At 46.1% G+C, this 15,024-nt stretch overlaps 1 protein-coding gene across 5 annotated transcripts in view; it reads left to right on the top strand.

Moving 5' to 3' along the window:
* The first annotated feature begins 3,367 nt into the window (after nucleotides 1–3,367).
* Nucleotides 3,368–15,024, top strand: part of VWCE (von Willebrand factor C and EGF domains) — a 36,563-nt gene continuing 24,906 nt past the window's right edge. For all 5 annotated transcript variants that reach the window (XR_009556634.1, XR_009556633.1, XM_060262628.1 and 2 more), the window contains exons 1-4: nucleotides 3,368–3,580; nucleotides 4,873–4,967; nucleotides 11,853–11,942; nucleotides 13,997–14,125. Coding sequence is in view for 3 of the 5 variants with exons in the window: in XM_060262628.1 (XP_060118611.1) it covers nucleotides 3,471–3,580; nucleotides 4,873–4,967; nucleotides 11,853–11,942; nucleotides 13,997–14,125 (424 nt within the window). In the remaining 2 variants the exon portion in view is untranslated. The remainder of the gene's footprint in view (nucleotides 3,581–4,872; nucleotides 4,968–11,852; nucleotides 11,943–13,996; nucleotides 14,126–15,024) is intronic.

The following is a 15,024-nucleotide window of genomic DNA, read 5'->3' on the forward strand; positions in this document are numbered from 1 at the left end:
ATTGCCAGTGCTGTCAAAGTGTACAGAAAGGGACATAGTCCATTGTTTATGTTTTAAAGAGCAACTACACCATATAATTGTAGAGAAGTAAGGGCACATCTAGATTTGGTGGAATCCCTTTTCTCTGTTGCACTTGCTTTGTGTTGATGACTGCCATCCTTTCCTCCAAAGTTCCCCTTCTCATTGATGTGAAGTTAATTTAAAAGTCTCTGAAACTTTTAATGGGGGAATCATAGAAGAGAAGTGCCCCCATTATTATTGACCCCCTAGCCCACTTCATCCTCTCCTTCTCCAGCTTTTCAGCTCCACCTTGAAGACACATTCTCTTCATCCACCCACCTCAGGTCTAGTTTTTGGAGGAGAAAAAAGGAGACATGTCTTCTACCTTGTACTACCTTAGCTGAGGACCTAGAAGGAAGGGAGGCAAGAAGAGGCAATATGTCTCCATATGTTTCCCCTTCAGAAGTATAGTTCAACTAGCCATTAAAGTCTATGGGAAAATTTTCAATGGGATGCTGCTCAGGAAGGCTCCCTCTCTGACACCTCCCCTGCCCTGTTTCCTCCATGGGGTACTGTGTGGAATCCCATCACTGTCAGCACTGTATCATGCTACTCCCCATGCTGGGCAGGTCAGATGCTGAGCTATCCTCCCCAGGTCAGTCCTCCCCAGGGAGTGCATTGCCTTGGCCCATCACTTTTGCTTTGGCTGGCCATGCAGCCTCCAGTAGCTGCTGCTCATTATCACCTGGCCCTGGTGTGCCTAGACAGCTTTGGCTGCACTGTGATGTGATGGCTGATGATGGCGAGCCATGGCTGCTGCAGGTAGAGTGACCAGCCACAACAGGAGATACAACATTTCACAACTATATTTAAGTATATCTTTTCATGTGACAACACTGAAATGACACTTGGCTACAATGTAAAGTAGTGAGCCTACAGCTTGTATAACTGTAAATGTGCTATCCCCTCAAAATTACACAACACACAGCCATTAATGTCTAAACTGCTGGCAACAAAAGTGAGTACACCCGTAAGTGATAATGTCCAAATGGGGCCCAAGTAGCCGTTTTCCCTCCCTGGTGTCATGTGACTCGTTAGTGGTATAAGGTATCAGGTGTGAAGGGGGAGCAGGTTACTGGTCTCACTCCCTCATACTGGTCACTGGAAGTTCCACATGGCACCTCATGGCAATGAACTCTCTGAGGATCTGAAAAAAAAAAATTGTTGCTCTACATAAAGATGGCCTAGGCTATAAGAATATTGCCAAGACCCTGAAACTGAGCTGCAGCACAGTGGCCAAGACCATACAGCGGTTTAACAGGACAGGTTCCACCCAGAACAGGCCTCGCCATGGTCAGCCAAAGAAGTTGAGTGCCCATGCTTACCGTCATATCCCAGAGGTTGGCTTTGAGAAATAGACGTATGAGTGCTGCCAGCATTGCTACAGAGGTTGAAGGGGTGGGGGGTCAGCCTGTCAGTGCTCAGACCATATGCCGGACACTGCATCAAATTGGTCTGCAGGGCTGTCATCCCAGAAGGAAGCCTCTTCTGAAGATGATGCACAAGAAAGCCCACAAATGGTTTGCTAGAGACAAGTAGATTAAGGACATGGATTTCTGGAACCATGTCCTGTGGTCCAATGAGACCAAGTTAAACTTACTTGGTTTAGATGGTGTCAAGCGTGTGTGGTGGCAATCAGGTGAGGAGTACGAAGACAAGTGTGCCTTGCCTACAGTCAAGCATGGTGGTGGGAATGTCATGGTCTGGGGAGCTACAGTTCATTGAGGGAACCATGAATGCCAACATGTACTGTGACATACTGAAGCAGAGCATGATCCCTTCCCTTTGGAGACTGGGCCACTGAGCAGTATTCCAACATGATAATGACTCCAAACACACCTCCAAAATGACCACTGCCTTGCTAAAGAAGCTGAAGGTAAAGGTGATGGACTGGCCAAGCATGTTTCCAGACCTAAACCTTATTGAGCATCTGTGGGGCATCCTGAAATGGAAGGTGGAGGTGCACAAGGTCTCTAACATCCATCAGCTATGTGAAGTCATCATGGAGGAGTGGAAGAGGACTCCAGTGGCAACCTGTGAAGCTCTGGTGAACTCTATGCCCAAGAGGGTTAAGGCAATGCTGGAAAATAATGGTGGCCACACAAAATATTGACACTTTGGGCCCCATTTGGACATTATCACTTAGGAGTGTACTCACTTTTGTTGCCAGCAGTTTAGACATTAATGGCTGTGTGTTGCGTAATTTTGAGGGGACAGCACATTTACACTGTTATACAAGCTGTAGACTCACTACTTTACATTGTAGCCAAGTGTCATTTCTTCAGTGTTGTCACATGAAAAGATATACTTAAGTATTTACAAAATGTGAGGAGGTTACTCATTTCTGTGACACACTGTACATGCAGAATGTATGTGTGTTCACTCTAACATGTGAACAGGGCTACTGTGCCTTCTAAATCCCACTTTGATTGTGGTGAGGATTTTTCAACATGTCTCTCTGCTGAGATATTATGCTGAGCTGGTTAGTGGTAGTGACCCATTTTTACTTTAACTAGTTCATCTTCTGTTCCATGACTGGTATTAGCATGCTTTTAAACAGCGGTTCGACCAATTAATACATGGAGTGGGGAGGGGATTTTCCAGTCTCAGCTAAGACTACTATGTGCATATTACAAATGATGCTTTGGTTAAAGACACCTGCTTTTTTGAAGTGTAAAGTGAGAGTGATGTAGAACTCTGAGGCCTTTTGCTTTGCCCCCCCTCTCTCTTTTTTACTTTGCAGGCTTCTCCTTGGATCAGAACACCTAATTTATTTCAAAAGGGCACTTCTGGGCTGTTCACATTTGACATGATCTTCATGTGTTGTCTGCCCCTACCGAATCTGGTTTGAAACACTTTATCTACTTCAGCTCTTCATTGGTGCAGCCGGGAAAGCAGCCCAGTGAGGGGAAAGGGGAGGGGGGATTCCTGAGCCTTGCCAGATGTGGAAAAGGAGACTCCTGCTTGAGTGAGGGGGGGGGGGAAGGCTCTTCCCAGTCAAACAACAGAGCTGCTGTGTTTGGAACGCTGGGATCCTCCCACTCCATCTCCTCTCATGGTGCCTCTGCCCTCGTGGGGAGGGGGAAAGCAAGCACTCTTGCATATATACACATACATGCACGCACTCGTACACACACACAGAGGCAGAGTTTTCCACTCCTAGCACATGGGCTGGGGGGAGCTAAGGAATCTGAGCCTGGCTGTGGGGAGGAGTCTGCTCCCAATGCTGCCCCCAGCCTGAGATCATTGATCCTAGCTCCCCTCCTCTGCCCAGGAGGAGCCCCCAGCCTCATCCTTGGTGGGGAGGAGAGGCCAGAGAGCTACCATGCTGTAGGGGGCCCGAGAGGTGGGAGGGAGGGGAAGGAAGGAGCTCTGAAGTGAGCATCTCTGTGGACTGGGAGACGCCTGTCATGTTCGCCAAGCTGCTCTTCCAGGCTGCCTGTGTGTCTGTATTCCTTCAAGGGGCCCAGGGGAGAGTCTACACAGGAAGGAAGAAGCTTGCCAACTTCGCCGTGGAGAGGTACCCCCCCTCCCCCCCAATATCCATCCCTGTACAGAGGCAGCCAAGTCCTAGACCTTATTTCTCCACCTTACCCCCTCTGGAGTTTGACTGGGGATCTGGAGACCTTCTGAATTGGGTCAAACACTGTGAAATGATCACAGTTGTACCCATGAGAGAGCAGAGGAAGGCCGTTCCAGATGGCCTGTGGCCTGCAGGACATTCTTGGCATCATTTGTTTATGGGTATAGAAATGGCAGTGCCTGCCCACAGGAGTACTTAATTTCATTCAGGGAATCTCTCATCTGTTTTTACCCATCTTGCTATGTTTCTAAGTCTGAAATGTGGTTAGTCTGCTCCCTTCCAGAAATACTGGCTGAGCAAATGAGGGACTGAGCTCAAGTGATGGTGCATTTGATACTGACCCCAGTTTTTCATTATGTGCTATTATTTGTTGCACCATCGCTGATGGCTTCACAGAACTGGCTGTGCTGCATATTTTGCAAGATTGTGAGAACATACAAAATGGCCAACTGCTTATGGCAAATGGTTTAGAAAATCAGTTCTTTTCACTGTGCTTCAGTCGAGCCAACATGACTGGGTACCCCAATCATGAGCAGAATGGTCACGCACACTGGTGTGCAACATGCTTGGCACTGCTGTGTTATTGCCTTTTATGCTTTCTATTGTGTCCTAGGTGCATCCTTTCCCAGTGTATGCCACTATTCCATATATGCAGCCCTCTTTTACTCCAGAGCACTAGTCTTGCTTGCCCATGTCAGTAATTTTGGCCCTGTGCTTTTGTCTTACTGCAAAACTTAAGACTTGCTGAATTTTCTATTGAACAAATCAGATAGTTAGTAGGCTGTACCTTTTCTCAACACTCAAGCCATCTAAATAAAATGGCACCTGAAAGCATCTATACTTCTACAGTGTATGCAAAGCTGTGCTGGGGGGCGGGGGTGGCATCCTAATAATTGATCCTGTTGCCTCCCTATGCTACAGCCTGTGGCATCCAGACTTTTTCTGCAGCTTCAGTGCAGTTTTCATTAGATTTTTCTCATTATTTCTTGCTTAAGGCAAATTAATGTAGCCATTTTGGTTATGGCAATGGGGCACTTTTTCCCCGCAGACAGAATTGCTCCATGCATGGGATTAAGTAGTTGTTATGTCAGCACTTGTACTGTGTAATTTAAGCAGCCTGGTGCATGATACCAATCCTAGTTTTCCATGAAGATAGCAGTGGTCTGAATCAGCTATCTGCCAAAACAATACTTGGATTGTTCTTACTCCTACCTTTCTTCTATGCCTAGGCGCCGTGTAGGACCACATGTTTGCCTCTCTGGGTTCGGAAGTGGATGCTGCCCTGGGTGGATACCATCTCCAGGCAGTGGACAGTGTACCCTGCGTAAGTATCCGTAGCCCTTTAGGAGACACTGGCTTGCTCACCTGCTTTCTGCCTGCATTATAGTACTGAACTGATCTTGCTTGAGGACTGGGGTTACAAATGTGGAAGAACACACAAGATATTCCAAAGCAGGTGAGATGAAAGTGACAACAGATGTACTTAGAGCTGCAAGTGCTAATAAAACAGCATCAGATATGATCAAATGGTACTACTAGTTCCTGCACTCAGAGGCGTCACTAGGGTGGGTTGCACCCTGGGGTGTAACTGATTCAAGTCACACACCCCCATTGGGCATCACCCCTTTTGGAGGGCTGCGTCACCCCCTCCGCACACAACCCCGCCCACTTCACATGGCCCCTCCCTCATCCACCCTCTGGTCACATGACCAGCCCCCGTAATCCAAGATACCAGTTTTGCAGCATTTAAGTTTCCCCCACTCACCCACACGCTTTTAGCTGAGCCGGTGGCAGCGCGGCCCCGGTTTCAGAATCCCGGCCAGCCCACACACAGCAGCAGCGTTCTAGTCCCAGGGCCAGCCCCTTCCTTTTGGGGGGGACCATGGGTCAGTGCCTGGGGCCAATGAGAATGCTCTGGGGGAGGGCCGATGGCCCCCTTGGCCCCGCCCTAGTGACGCCGCTGCCTGCACTTCATGTCCAACTGCAGTCCCTTTGCAGCAACTTAGTAACCAATATTAAGTGTACAGCTTTGTGAGAGGTTAGTAGACATTCCTTTTCCAGTGGAATGCTAAGAACAGTAATTTTGTGAAGGGCAGGGTCAGTTGTCTCAAACAGACAGTTCAGCTTCTCACCTACAGTCCCCAAGATTCCTTGTGAGGAGACCATGCCTGCTAAACTGATATAAAACCAATGTAGTGTAGTGTAATGCTCTGACAGGTCTGTGAAAGTTGTACACATTGGGAGAGGAGAGCTGCCTTGCCTATTCTATAATTAAGCATGACATCCTTCTGGATCCCCTGCTAGGTTGGGAATTGTGGACACACTATGATCCAGTGGTTCTTCTCCTACTTAGTGAGTAAATTTCAGAATTTGGTTTTGGAAGACTGTGGTCCTGTTCCTTGGCAGTTGCTTTATGGAGTTCATTCTTAGGCTTCATTTTGTCCACCATTATTTTTAACACCTATATGAAAGCCCCCCAAAGGATGTCACCTGAACTTCTGAGGTTGAGATATTATCAATATGCTGAATTGCTGCTTGAGTAATACACTAAAACTGAATCCAGATAAAATGAAGGTGCTGTTGATTTGCTGACTTTCTAACACACATAGTAGTTTATTACCAGTTCTAAATTGCTATAAAACTATGTAGGGCAGCCCTTGAAAAAGCCAGTTTTGTGTAGTGGTTAAGTGTGTGGACTCTTATCTGGGAGAACCGGGTTTGATTCCCCACTCCTCCACTTGCACCTGCTGGAATGGCCTTGGGTCAGCCATAGCTCTGGCAGAGGTTGTCCTTGAAAAGGCAGCTGCTGTGAGAGCCCTCTCCAGCCCCACCCACCTCACAGGGTGTCTGTTGTGGGGGAGGAAGGGAAAGGAGATTGTGAGCCGCTCTGAGACTCTTCGGAGTGGAGGGCGGGATATAAATCCAATATCTTCATCTACCTCACAGGGTATCTGTTGTGGGGGAGGAAGGTAAAGGAGATTGTGAGCCGCTCTGAGACTCTTTGGAGTGGAGGGCGGGATATAAATCCAATATCTTCTTCTTGGAAACTTGAGCTGGGTCGAACGCTGTTTGTAGGTTGTTGATTGGTATACTCCTCCCCGCCCCTGCCCTACTCGCATTGCACCTTTTCAAAAATGATCAACAAGGCAGAAGGCGCTCATCTGCTAGACTTTTTCCTGCCCATGCAGCTATAAACGCTGTAGAAGAGGGAAATTGCTGTGTGGCAGAAAAAGGCCACATTACAGTCCTGAATTGATCCTTTGACTGAACATACAGCTATGCTCAAAAGGCACTTCCAGATGGCTCCGACTTGCTCTTTTTGAAAAATGGCAGCTGCGGTTTTCATGCTACGGTAAATACTGGCAGCCACTGTGGAGCTTGAGGACTGAATCATGCCCATGTGGTATGCTAGCACCCCTGAATATGAATCACATGGGTTAACTCAACTGGAAAGAGATTCTTTATCTCCTTTCTTTTATAAGGGGATTATTGAATAGTACTCACAATGGAAGGATTCTGAAAGCTGCAAAAATGATAAAAAGTAGGAACATGCAAATTGGACACGCTAAATTTGCCAACTTTGTTTTGTGTCATAACCAACAGGTTCTTTATTGCCATAATTTGGAGGGCATAATCTTGTATATATAGCTCAGATATCCATAGCCCAGAGATAAATAGTTGGATAAGATGGAGAAACTAGACAGGAAAAGGGATCTTATTGGAAATAGGAAGGTAATCTAATCATTACAGGCATAGCTAAAGAGGTAGGTGCCCTGTTCATGCACTAGAGGCATGGAATATCATGGCAGTGTTCTGTTTACTGTATGCCTTCCCTATAGGATCGCCAACTCTAGTTTAAGAGATTTTAGGGGAGGGGCCTCAGTGGGATATAATGCCACAGAGTTTACCTTCTAAAGCAGCCGTTTTCTCCAGGGGAACTGATCTCCATAACCTGGGATATCAGCTGTAGTTCTCAGAGATTTCCAACCACCAGCTGGAGACTGGCGACCCTATACTCCCTCACATTATTTGTCTAATTAAAAGATGTATACCCCAACTTTCTGTCTCATGATCGAATGCTCTTCAAGGCAGCTTGCATCCAGTCAAAACCATAAAAGCCCACAATATTTTAAAATTTTCTTTCTTTCAAAGAAGAGGGGGAAAAAACCAATGAAAAAACTTAATAGCAACTAAATAAATTTTTTTAAAAGATATACAAAAGGTAAAGACAAAACCAGTGGCTGCGGATCTATACACAACTTTCTATAAGTGGTTTCCAAATTAGGCTTGCCAATACCCAGGTCCCAGTGGGGGTTCTTCCACTTTTTCAGACTCCTTCCCACTCTCAATCAGCTGGCCAGTGTAGGGAAGCCTCACCCCCACAGCCACTATGTGACTTTCCACCTCCAGAGGTTTCAGTCTCCGATTGGAAAGGCTTCCTCTTAGGATGGTGTGTCTGTGTTACTTTGAAGAATTTGGCTGCAACTCGTGAGTAGAGATGCCAACCCCTTGCTTCAGAGTCACCAGAAATGGGGTGGGGGAGGGAAATGTCTGCTGGGCACTTCAATATTCCCTATGTGGAGATCGATTCTCATAGGGCATAATGGGGAATTGATCTGAAGGTATTGGGGGCTCTGGGGGGGGCTGTTTTTTGAGATAGAGGCACCAAATTTTCAGTATAGCATCTAGTGCCTCTTCCCAAAATACCCCCAAGTTTCAAAACGATTGGACCAGGGGGTCCAATTCTATGAGCCCCAAAGGAAGGTGCCCCTATCCTTCATTATCTCCTATGGAAGGAAGGCATTTAAAAAGGTGTGCTGTCCCTTTAAATGTGATGGCCAGAATTCCCTTGGAGTTCAATTCTACTTGTCACACCCTTGCTCCTAGCTCCGCACCCAATGGCTCCTGGCTCCACCTCTAAAGTCCCCAGATATTTCTTAAATTGGACTTGGCAACCCTAATCCAAATACCTAAAAATAAGTGCATGTACAATTGCTGTCTTGAATTCAGCAGGAGCTCACAGGAGCTCAGCTCCTGAACCTTTCTGATGTCCCCCCTCCTCCTTCCCACTTACCTACCTTGTCCATTGAATAGTAGGTGCAGCTGCATAACAATCTCTGGATTATGAGAGTGGCAGCCAGCCAGCCACCAAGAGCTTTGCCACACCCCCAGCTAGGCTTCTCAATCCCCAGGTCCCAGCGGGGAATCCCCCAATTTTACAGGCTTCCCCCCACCCCCCCCCAGCCAGCTGGCCGGCAGGGAAAGCCCCACCCCCACAGCCACCATGCAGCTCTAGGTCTTGGGCAGATTTAGAAACCTGCAAACAGGTCCATTTCAAAATGTGTGTGTGTGTGCCTTTAAAGTTGAGCAGGAAGTACTTCATGGGAAGGGTCAGCAACACAGTCCCTCGGTCTGTTCTGCTTTCGTTTTAGAGCAACTAAGTGTGTGTGTGTGAGAGAGAGAGAAAGAGAGAGAGCAGCATAGCCCCTGTTCTTTTCAGAAGTTGTTGTGGAGGAACCAGACCCAGTAAGTGTGTGTGTGAGAGAGAGAGGGTTGCCAATCCCCAGGTTTGGAGGCCCTCCCCACCCCCACTGCTTTAGGGTCATCAGAAAGCGGCCGAGGTAGGGTGGGGGATGGAAATGTCTATTGGGCAATTATTCCCTATGGCGAATGATTCCCATAGGGAATAATGGGAATTGATCTGCAGGTATTGGGGGCTCTGGAGGGGCTGTTTTTTGACGTAGAGGCACCAAATTTTCAGTATAGCATCTAGTGCCTCTCCCCAAAATATCTCCCAAGTTTCAAAATGATTGGACCAGGGGATCCAATTCTATGAGCTCCACCACCTATTTTTCTACAAAATGACCCCTCTGTACACACATGTCCCGGCCCAACATGGCTTGGCCTGACAAGATCTCATTTATGTCAGATCCGGCCCTCATAATGAATGAGTTTAACACCCCTGGGATAGACAGCCTATTTATCCTTATCATAAATCATAATTCTCTTTTGGGGTGGCCAAATGGAGCTCTCCCATTCGTTTAGAGGTGCATTTCATGCACTCCAGAAACCATTGGCTGATCACAGCTCAGTCAGAGTCTCACCTCCCACTGTCTGACTCCCCTGCCCTCACCCACTCTGGCCTAAGAATGTTGAACAAACTGCCAAAAGCAGTCTTACTTCCCACTCTTCTCTGTCAACTGGCCTCAGAAAGGACTGCTGCTGTACTGCAGCCTCACAAAAGGTGTTGTGGCCACCACCAGCAACAGACCTCTGCCGCCCTATCAACAGCCCATGCAGACAGCCTACTAATACAGGCAGCCTCCGAAAGTCACCGAAAGTCACAGGGAGCTGTCCCACATTTCCTGTCTTTTCTGCCTCTTTCCTGTCATCCCCTGTCTCCCTCCTCCCCTCAGCCTCATCCCAGCATGGTTGGCTGAGAAAGAGATAGGGTTGCCAACTCCAGATTGGGAAATCCCTGGAGATTTGAGTGGTGGAGTCTAGAGAAGGTTGGTTGTGAGGAAGGTTGGGGCCTCAGAAAGGTACAAGGCCATCCTCAAAACCAGCCATTTCTTCCTGGGGAACCACTGTTGACAATCTCCAGGTGAGGGCTGGAGATCACTCAGAATTACAACTGCTCTCCAGATTGCAGAGATCAGCTCCCCTTGAGGTGCAGGGAAGGGGAGTGAATGCCTTCACTTGGGTGGGTGGGAAGACAGTAAGGCTGGGGGGGGGGCACTCACCCAGAGGTATTTAGTGATACCTTTCCAGGTTGGTGGGAAATTCCTGGAGATTTTGTGGTGGACTTTGAGGACAGCATACAAGTTAGAGCTTCAGGGTGGGGTCTGCCAGACCCAGGTTCTTGCTATGGAAGCTGACTGTGATTTTGCACCAGTCACAGAATTCAGCCTAGCCTGCCTCACAGAGTTGTTGTTCAGATCAAAGGAGGGAGAGGAGAATTTTGTAAGCTGCTTTGTCCCCCCCCCCCCCCCCCACTGTGGAGAAAGACTGTCCTTTTCCTATGTAGAAACTGCAGGAAGGGGGAAGGCAATGGAAAGCTTAATTCAGAGGGGCAGATAAAGGAAAGGAGATAGGGCTGCTAACTCCAGGTTAGGAAATGCCTGGAGATTTAAAGGGTGCAGCCTGGAGAGGATGGGGTTTGAGAAGGGATGAGGCAAGTACAATGTATTTCTTCCTGGGTAACCACTGTCGCCAATCGCCAGGTGAGGGCTGGAGATCACTCAGAATTCCAACTGGTGTCTAGATGGCCTCTTAGGGTCCTTGCTGTAGAAGCTGATTGGGTGATTTCAGACTAGTCACAGATTTTCAGCCTAGCTTACCTCACAGGGTTGTTGTGAGGAAGTGAAGAATGGTGTAAGCTGCTTTGGTCTCCCCATACTGTGGAGAAAGACTGTGCTTTTCCTAGGTAGAGGCATCAGACAGGTACAATGCCATAGACTCCACCCTCCAGAATTTCTTCCTGGGGAACCATTGCTGCCAATTTCCAGGTGACGGCTGGGGATCACTCAGAGTTATAACTGCTCTCCAGATGGCAGAGATTACTTCCTGTGGAGAAAATGCCTGTTTTGCAGGGTGACTCTGTGTCATTATACCCTGCTGAGGTTGCTTCCCTCCCGCTTTGGTCCATGCTGTGATTTCATACCACTCACAGACTTTCAGCCTAACCTACCTCACAATTATTGTGCAGATCAAAAGCAGGAGAGAGAATGACGTGAGCTGCTTTGGTCCTCAATGTGGAAAAAGACTGTACTTTTCCTAGGTAGAGGCTGCAGGGAGAGGGAAGGAGATGGAAAGCTGAAGTTGGATCAGTTTCCCTACAGAAAACAACTGCCTTGGGTGGGTGGGAAGCCACCAAGGTTGAGGGGAGTGAATGCCTTCACTTGGGTGAGTGCATGGGAAGACAGCAAGGGTGGGGGGCACTCACCCACAGCCTCTTTCTCGAGCCCACTGTATTTTCCATCACAATGGGCTTTATTCCTAGTCTATTATAAAGCTTTGGTTTCGTTTTGGTTTTACCAAACAGTCTCATGTATTCTTTTCTAAAGGACTTCCAGTTGTTTCTCTTTCTCTGCAATGAATATGGTCCCTTAACTGGGCTCCTATATCCTTGGGGTGAGTGGTTTTCTTCTGCTGGGTAGGAATAGGTCAAAACTTGTTCTCATTAATGCTTTCTTGATTTCTTTCTCAGCACTTTGTTCCTTTGGCTGTGGAAGTGGTTTGTGCATCGCTCCCAATGTCTGTTCCTGTAGGGATGGAGGTCAGGGCATTACATGTCAAGGTAAGGAGTACTTTGTAGAATGCTGATGATTTATTACCCTGAGGATTGGTGTATGATAGACTATCTAATAAAAGCAGCATCCCTATTTTGGGATTTGAAGAGGCATGAAAATCTGGTGTTGAGAATACCAAGCGTTTGATGTGTTTGCATTATTCCTTAGATTCTGGGGCTCCTGAATCTTGAATAACAATGGTGAAGAATTTATATAATTAATATAGTTGGTTCTTACCTTTTAATTAAACAATTGAGCTTTTAATTCTATTTTAGTGTGCAAACTGTTATTTTAAGCTGTCGGTGGTCTGTTTTTTTGTTGGGCAAGATTTTTAAAGCTGGATTTTAATTAATACTTTTTAAATGTTGATTTTATTTTTTGTAAACTGCCTTGGGCAGGTTCCTAGAAAAGTGGCATTAATTTTTTTAAATAAATCGGAAACACTGTACCTAAAGATGCCAACTGAAAACCATGTATATGGACAAACAATAGGATCTGTTTTTAATTTATGCTGTTTTTAATTGTTTTAACTGTTTGTAACTTATTTTATATGTTTTAGACTCTCCTGTGATCCGCCCTGAGCCCACTTACAGGGAGGGCAGAATATAAATTTAAACAAATAAAATAAATACATACTGGCAATTCTTCAATGATACTTCTTCAATGATAGTTCTAGAAAAATATTATTTTGGGGGAAGAGGATAGGTACTTATTACTTCTTTTGCACCACCTATGACGTTCTATTTTCTACACAGCCACTAACATATGGAAGTCTGGCTAGTTTCTGGAATCTCTGGAAACCCTAGAGCGAAAAGTTACATCATGTAACTTGATGTACATGTAACCTAGAGCAGGGTTACATCAAGAAATAGATAATGCTGCTATTCATACTTTTTCAGTCTTGGGTTCTAGCTTTAGTTTATTCCTTCTGTATGGAGATACATCTCTTTTGGAAGTTATTTAGAATTTTCTTGCCAGTGGGAGGCTAAATTGTAAATAGGGTGTTATTATTACTCATTGGCTGAAAATTGCCTAAAGCTGTTTTTTTCTCTGTGTAGCTGGACAAAAGTGCTGGCTTGCTTCCTGTCTATGCATGGGGTAATTGAATAGTGGCCAGCATAAGGAACCATTCCAGTAGTAGCTATTCATCTCTTCTCCATGGCCAGCCTGAAACCTTGTGGTACTCCATCCTGGTAAATGATCAAAATACATCTCTCTCCCAACCAACAAAATTTAAATGCTTCTTAGAGTTCACTGTGATGGCTAAATTGAGATCTTTCAGATGAGTCAGATGTGGGAAAAAAGTTGATATCTTCAACGGAAACTATTTTTTGTAATTTATATTAATATTGTCTACACATAAAGAATTGCCTTTTTTGTTATCCTAAAAAAAAAAAAGACCTTAGTAGCAATACAGTAAAACACTCTTTACTTGCTTATACTAGATCCTGAAACCTTTGGGCCTGGCAATCCCTCCACATTCATCTGCCTTGTGGAATTCTGACAGGGCCTCTCTCTCAGTCCCTTTTCTCACAATTGTACCAGTCATCTCTCTCTTGCTGAAGTATTCCCAAGGGGTAGCCGTTTTAATCTGTGACAGCAAAACAAAAACAGTTTGTTGGCATCTTAAGGGCTAACAGCTTCATTATTGTATCCAGAGCCAATCAGAGGATCTTTGAGAGGGCATCAGCTTTCATAGATTTAAATCAGTCAATGGATGCATGAAGGGAGTCCTCAGTAGGCAGAGTTACATTAGCAAAAGGGGAGAAATGTAAGCACTGGTGCCAAAAGGAAATACTATGACTTTTCAGTTATATATAATGTTTAGTGACTGTTCACCACAGCAGTAATAGATTATATCATCAGGCAGGCAATCCTGTACTACTTTAGTGGTACACGCTAACTATTCTTACCTGCTGGCCTGTCCCTTCTTCATATAATAAGAGCACCATCTTGCTTTCCTAGACCCTTTGAATTGACATATCAGAAAGCAGATCTCCTTCCTCATCCCTGTCTGGATATGTGAAAAACAAAATGAACTTTTCCCCATTCATATTTTCAGATCCCGCAAATGCCTGTGGAGAATATGGCTGTGACCTGGCTTGCAACCATGGCGGTTGCCAGGAGGTGGCGCGTGTGTGCCCACTGGGATTCTCAATGACAGAGACTGTCAATGGTGTTAGGTGCGCAGGTGAGCCTGAAGAGGGGTTTCTGTCCTAAGAGACTTTGCAGAGCCAGAAACAACCACAGTTGGGCATAATCACAGGTGGCAGCTCTTATCAGAATGCTTCTATCTGAACACCTTAAATTGCAGAGGCTCCTTCACTACAGTTGAATATAGTGCAATTGTTTCTGAAAAATTTCCAGTTGGGGTATACGACATGTCTGCCGCACAAAGGCTACTCTGAATTGTTTCCAGTCATGCAGGTCACTCCACAGCAAATTACTCATGCTTTGTCACACACATTAGGGATCTTTTCAACACTCACTGCCCATCTCAATTAGTGGGGCGGGGGGGGGGGGGCGGTACGCACACATCTGTAATCTGCCTTCTTGGGGAGGAAATTGCCTGATGTGTTTGGCAAACTGTAAGATGAAATCTTGAAGGAGCTGGTTTAGTTTTTGCTAATGATGTGAGTGTGTGGGGGGATCATTTGCAGATATTGCTGACTGTGGTTGGGTTATCAACTCAGGGTTGAGAAATTTTTGGAGATTTTGGCAATGAGCCTGGGTAATGTGTAATGCCATGGAGTCTACCCTCCGAAGCAACCATTTTCTCCAGGGAAACTGATCTCAGTCATCTGGAGATAAGTTTGGGAGATCTTCAGCCCCCACCAAGAAGTTAGTAACCCTAACTGTGTCCTACTAGACCAGGGATCTAGGCTATGCCCTACTAGACCAGGGATCCTCAAACTTTTTGAGCCTATGGGCACATCTAGTGCTCTGAAATAGCACGAGGAGCGCGGCAACAACATGGCTGCTGCAGGTGTTGGAGCCAGCCACAAAATGATTGCCACTGCTTAACTTCAGTAAGTCAATGCAGATCCTTGTGCTTTGATGGCAGTTGCTGCCAAAGCAGCATGTTAAACA

Source organism: Heteronotia binoei, chromosome 21 (genome assembly GCF_032191835.1).
Source record: "Heteronotia binoei isolate CCM8104 ecotype False Entrance Well chromosome 21, APGP_CSIRO_Hbin_v1, whole genome shotgun sequence".
Taxonomy (NCBI): Eukaryota; Metazoa; Chordata; class Lepidosauria; order Squamata; family Gekkonidae; genus Heteronotia; species Heteronotia binoei.